General features: G+C 36.0%; 1 protein-coding gene across 1 annotated transcript; it reads right to left on the reverse strand.

Annotated features, from left to right (window-relative positions):
• Positions 1-106: 106 nt before the first annotated feature.
• On the reverse strand, positions 107-1,462 carry LOC117779823 (inositol oxygenase). Its single transcript, XM_034616147.1, has 4 exons — positions 1,347-1,462; positions 1,111-1,285; positions 469-1,045; positions 107-397 (listed from the first exon to the last, which is right to left on the reverse strand). The coding sequence occupies exons 1-4, from the start codon at positions 1,362-1,364 to the stop codon at positions 289-291; spliced, it is 879 nt and encodes a 292-aa protein (XP_034472038.1). The 5' UTR covers positions 1,365-1,462; the 3' UTR covers positions 107-288.
• Positions 1,463-6,428: the final 4,966 nt, after the last annotated feature.

Consider the following 6,428-nt stretch of genomic DNA (forward strand, 5'->3'; position numbering starts at 1 on the left):
AATTATCTCACACTAAAATCGAAACTTTTCTTGAGTCTTAATAATTTCCAGGGTTGTTATGAGCAAGAAAGTATTGTATTATTGATAGCAAATTGAATACTCAGAGTTTTGTGAAATAGCATAAAATATGTATGTATTTATAAAGATGTATCATGATATTCTTAAGGACCAGTAGTGAACAGCTTTCAAGGTACATCAAGTGCACTATAAAGTTATTGTAAATGTAAGAATTATGCTGGCAATATATGTAAGTAGGTAAATATGTTTATAGGTATAATATACAATTGTCTAAAACTCCAGAACACCAGGCAGATATTTGTCAATCAATGTCTGGTAATAGGGCCACAGTGCATCAATATCGGGAACAACCTCGCTCTTAGTATACAGATCGTAGCGGCTGTAATCAAATGAGTAGTAAGTGTCATAGTTATCGTTATTTGAATGATTTTTCAATGTTAATTCACATACTTGAAGATGAGCACCCATTTCTTGGTCTCCTCATCCTTGGGCGCCTCGAGGTGCTTGTAGTCGCCGCCATTGTGCCACGGATAGAAGGAATGAAAGCGTATAATGTTGCATGCCACATCAGGCAGCTTGGTCTTGTTGTGCTTGAGCACCGAATACATGTACTCATCGTGTCCCCAGGACATGAGTAAGTTGTCCACACCACAGTTGGGCTCATACATGCCGTATTCGGTGTTGTACTTGGGATTCTCACCATCGGGATTACCCTCAAAGCTTTCCTCCCGATAGACAATGCTGTCGCCCCAGCGGCAACCCACAGCGAAGGTGTCGCCCACGACTGCCCATTGCGGCTCGTCATAAAAGGCCATGATCTTGCCGAGATCGTGAATCAATGCGGTCAAGTGCAGCCAATCGTGTTGGGGAAAGTCCAAGCGTGCACGCTCCGCAGCCTGAAAAGCATGTATTATGTTGGGCAAGTCCAGATCAGGATCCGATTCATCCACCAAATCGTTAAGCTTCTCCAGTGCCTGGCGCACGGTCATCTTAATCGTATTGAACTTTAGCCAGCGAGCACGGCGTCCTTAAAAAGAAATCACAGGTAGAACAAAGTTGTGGCATTTTCTGACAGAGGATCTCGGCACTTACCATTGACAAAGTCGACGGTTTGATTCAAGTGCATCTGACGATATGTTCGACGAACACGTTCCTTGAGAGGATCCTCTATGTCCACGCTATAGTCACGGAACTTGGAGGGATTCTTGTCGGCAAACGTGGGCTCTGGACGCATCAGCTCCGAAGGATCCAGCAAATGGATTTGATGCTAAACACAAACACAGCTTTTTAAATCACAGTTTTAATATTTTTAAAATTATATTATTCACCTCCTGAAGGATTCTCATCTTAGGGTTTAATAAATAAACCAGAAAAAAATATAAAAAATATATATAATTCTATATTGGGTTGACTTGAAAGTACCGCTCGGTTGGCAGTACGAGATGTTATTGAATCGTTGCTGTTTCAGACGACACACATTTATAGATCCGCCGAACGAAACGGGAGAAATCACAATCAAATTGTTTGCTACATAATATTCACATCTAGGGTATATATATATGTATATATATATATATATACTATATGTTATTCTTATTTGCTATTTGATTTATAGCATTTTTGTTGTTTTTTAAAACACAGCTATCGTCACTTTCAACGCCCCTGTCCGGTCACCTAATCAGCTATCAATGTAGGATCCCCACTTGCAGTCATTGGCAATGGAATTGAAGGAAATGCGTTTGATTTAAGACCCTCCAATGTACGAGTACATATAGTATATTTACTTGGGTTTTCTGTGGTTTTATCAAAGGGTCTGTGCCACATCCGCGCTGCCTAGAATCACGTGCTGGTCTTATCTTTACACATACGCACACATATGGACGTTTTCCCACTTCGTTGTAAGTAAAGGCTGCACTTGACCGATAAGGCTCAAGCATAATACTTACAACTGGAGCAATTGCATGGGGTAACTGATTGCATCATATTCCCCCCGAGAGAATAACGAATGACACTAGCTATGAGTAGTATGATAATTAAACTTCTTAACATTTTATATGGTACTTTTAGGGTTTTTTTTTTAACTTTTAAAAATGTTTAAGATTAGGTCTTAAATGTTTATTGATGCAAATACCTTAAACTCAATGACTATCTCCACTTTTCAATAACAATAAAGAATTTTTAATTTTATATAATTTTGCTTTCAGACCCGGTCGACAATGGGTACATGGAGTCATAAGTTTGTGGCAATGACATTCTTTGCATTACATTTAAGCTCACAAAACTCTCATATTTAGTGTGCCCATAGATCAGGAGTGCTTTAGAATTTGATCACGTTCCTTTCGAACCTTCAAAGCAACACAAATTACAAGACCAAAGCTACATATATGAAATTGATATATAGCATATAGTCCTCATATAATCTGATTGTTTCATCACGATCGGACAATAAACTTTGAAGTTATTCAAAATACAAAGAATTAAGAATGTATTTACTATCTATAAATCTAATCCAGAAATTTTATTAATTTATCATTTCTTAAATTTGTTAATTTTTATATTTTATATATAGAATGTAGAATGTATAGAATCGGATTACTAAATCTGTACACACTTTTATTATCTAAAAGATTTGATAAGTAGAAAATATTTAAGCTAAAGATAGTAGATTTTCTTTGGGCTTTGTTTTCAAAGACGCCTTAGGCTTTATTTGCAAGACCTCTCTTGATCGGTTATACTTTATAAAAGTGGAAGTGTAGATAATAAATGTATCACCTAGAAGACTTAAAATTAAGTGGTTGACATGTCTTAAATCGATATTCGATAATTAAAAAAACAAATAAAATGATAAAAGACAGCTACATCCTTTATTGTCTTGAAGACGAGAACCCGGAACCCTATGAATCAGATGACTTCAGAAACTGTTCCTTTACATACATATGTGGGTCATGAAATTGGAAGAAGAACAACTTTAATATCAGGGGTGCCACAGAAAACGAAACCAACCGAAAATCTCTTTAAAATGTATGGAGTTTTCGGAGATTTTCGGTTGATTTTGCTTTCTGTGGCACCCCTGTATATGACCATTTACAATTGTAGGATGTTTGTTGTTATTGTGTGCGACAATTCTACTAAGACTACAGCAGTACGATAGCTGTTGGCGTCACCTTGAACACATCTCTGGCAAGGGCAAGTGTTCCAGATTTAGCCGAAAGCCGAACCACCAAAATCGCAATAACGTCGTCTAATCTAGGTACATCGTCATCAAGCGTAGAAATAATGTGCCATCAAGGGGGGGATTGCCTAGAGAAAAGTTATCAGTCGATTCGGCAGCATCCACATACATGACGTCGGTCTCCCTCTCTGTCTCTCTCCCCCCATTAAAACGGACTGGGACTGGAATCGTGAGCATGAGTTTGTAAATAAATTGCGAGATTTCGCTATGCCCACGAATGGGCGGGCTGATCGAACTCGCAACAGGCTGCGTATTGTGGGCAGCGGCATGTTAGTGAGGGCTGGTTAATGTAGTAGGTGGCCCGAGGGGCTCGTTTCTCTGCGACGCAGTTGCGGTACAGGCAGCGACGTCGTCATAGTCATCACCAAAGGTCAATTTGTAACGATCGGGTGCGAGGTGTCAATAAATCTTATCAATTAATAGAGATGGGGCTTAGACGCTGTTTACACCACCCAACAAAGCAAAGCTAAATTTTCATTGCCAAAATAAATACGTATTTAAAATTCTTTGTCAGTAGTCAGTTGTAGTCGTGTTCTATTTTTTACCTACTATTCGTCTTCTATATTTTAATTTATTTTCATTTCTTGCTTATTTTAACTGCCAAAGTTCTGGCAGCACTGGTTATCAATCGAAAATTGAAAACTTTATTGAAATTTGCATTACAATTTTCCAAATTACCTGTAAACCAGAGGGAAAAAATCAAGTATTTCGTACGTGATTTATTTCTCACTAAGAATGAAAATACTGAAGTCAAGGATTTCAATTTCAATTAAGAACGAAATTTAAGTATTTTAGTATTTTAATTCTTAAAATAACTTTAAGTCGTACTTGATTTGAATACAGTTCAATCTTGATTCAAGTCCTTTTATATCTGAAACTGAGTAACAAAATATGTTCAAATTTGAATATAATTCTTTATTTAAGTATACTGCAAACTTGAGTCAAAATCGTGTACACTTGATTGATATGTATGTATGAAATTTTCTTGAAAAAGGTATTACCTCACGCTACCTGATTAAGTTATCTAAATCATAACCGTGGGTGTTATAAGCTTTCAGTTAGTGTGAAAGCAAGTGAAGACTAATAACAGAAAATATTCTGTCATAGCTTAAGTTCTGGGTGTCCGAATAACTACTCTTCATTGCTGGCAAGCTAGAACCAGTTGAGAATTCTAAGTAAGCGAACACAAAAATTATGTTAGAATTAATAAACTCAATTCAAGATTTGACGAACTTGATCTATGTGTCGAGCCGGAGCCCCGATCTTATATTAAGAATTTTCACACTCATTTCTAGTAATTTAAGAGTTTTACTTGATTCAAGATTCTTTGTTCTTCTTTGGTTAAAGAATTTGTAAACTTATTTTCATTATTTCTTACTCATATAAAGTATAAACTTTAAGTATTGAAAATACTTAATTCGAGTTCATTCCAATTTAATTTTAGTACGGATTATTTTCTCTATGTATATGTATATTGCTTGTCGCCTTTCGCAACCCTTCGCGAACTGTCGTCCGCAGTGATATACACACGTGTACATAGCTATTTATTAATGAAGCACACTGATTTGAGTCAAAAACTTAGGTTCAGAGGCATTTGAAAAAAATTAACTCTAACACTTTGAGGCTAACTTTTATTTCATGGACTTAGAACTTGTTGCACAGTGTTAAAACCGCCTTAGGCGCGCTTAAAGTGTTCATGAGAATTTTGATTTCGGGATGTTAAAGTCAATGGAAATGTTTTATAACATTTGCATTCGAAGTTGTTGTCTCTGTAATGAAAATGAATGCGACTGAAAATAGCAAAACAAAATAGAAGAGACATGCATGTGTAAGGGCAATAAACAGAATTGGCGGACTACGTAAAATATTATGTAATAATATATATAGTTTATTTGTAATTGGTTTTTATTGTATTACTATTACTATTATTGAAATGCACTTTCATGACTGCAATAAATGGGAAATAGAAACGTAATCGGATGTACTCGTATACCACTTGATCAGTGTTATTTATTTATGCTTTTTTCTTTTTTTGTATTACTCCTTTGCCCTTTCGATTCCATAGCCATATCAATCATTTTAATGGATTCCGACATGCTAATTAAATGATCATTAATATAATGCGCTGATAAAAAGGAGAGGCTCAAAGGCCAGGATGACAATCCACTCCACGCAGAGGAAGGCCGCTGATGCGTAAACAGACAAACGAACCACAGTCATAATGATGATACAGCGTCGTCTCAATCGGCTGCCAGCAGATGGAAAAGGAAAGTCGTACTTTAAATATTTGGCAGACAGGCACAGCAGTCTATCGCTAAAACGAAATCAACTTTCAATTTTAAAGGGTTTCCTACTCCTTAAGCACCTAAAAAAAAATGCTCAACTAATTATTGCTAATATCAAAAGTTAACCCCAAAATGACTTGTCTTTGGTTTGCTATAAGCTCGCCTCACTGTTCTTGTGACAAGGTTCAAGTTGATAATTATCAATAAATCATTTACTCGTGTGCTCGCTCGCATTTTGGTGTAGCATATAAAACGTTGTCCGAACTCTTCGAGTCTGCTTGTTTTCGTACATTTATATTGTACATATTTATGTATTTATATTTTTTTTTTTGGATTTTGTTGATAGATTTTTGCACATGTTTGCAATAATTCATTTGACAACTCTGACAGCCTGGGTCACCGTCTGGCTTGGTAGTTCAATGCGACCATTTGTTAGATAAGTAATATTATTGCTATTTAATTGTGTGAGCTTAAAATAAATTTAATTTCCGTTGTATAACAGTTATATAACAATTTGGAATGAATCATATGATAGTCGAAAAGCAGCTGTGCATGACAGTCGTAGAGCAGTTGTATAAAAGTTGTATAATTAGTGTTTTACCATTGTATAAAAAAATTGTATCGAAGTTGTAATATTTTCCTCTAAGTGTATGACAGCTGTAAACTTTTTAAGCATATAACAGTTGTGTAGGAAAAGTATAACAATCGCATGACACTTGTGAGCCAAATATATTACAGCAACCAAGGCATATTTCTGTTTACAGGTAGGGTAGGACAAAATAAATGTTATATTGTGAAGCAACCAAATATTTGAACGGGAAAGAGAACCCGTTGTAGTGTTACAGTATAACACTCGCATCACAGACAATAACAAATTTAATACGATCGCATTG

This window comes from Drosophila innubila, chromosome X, assembly GCF_004354385.1.
Source record: "Drosophila innubila isolate TH190305 chromosome X, UK_Dinn_1.0, whole genome shotgun sequence".
Taxonomy (NCBI): Eukaryota; Metazoa; Arthropoda; class Insecta; order Diptera; family Drosophilidae; genus Drosophila; species Drosophila innubila.

Coding starts and splice junctions, on each gene's coding strand:
- LOC117779823 (XM_034616147.1), bottom strand. Junction 1,046..1,110: donor AACCGTCGACTTTGTCAATG/GTAAGTGCCGAG, acceptor TTTCTTTTTAAG/GACGCCGTGCTCGCTGGCTA. Junction 398..468: donor AAATGGGTGCTCATCTTCAA/GTATGTGAATTA, acceptor ATTTGATTACAG/CCGCTACGATCTGTATACTA.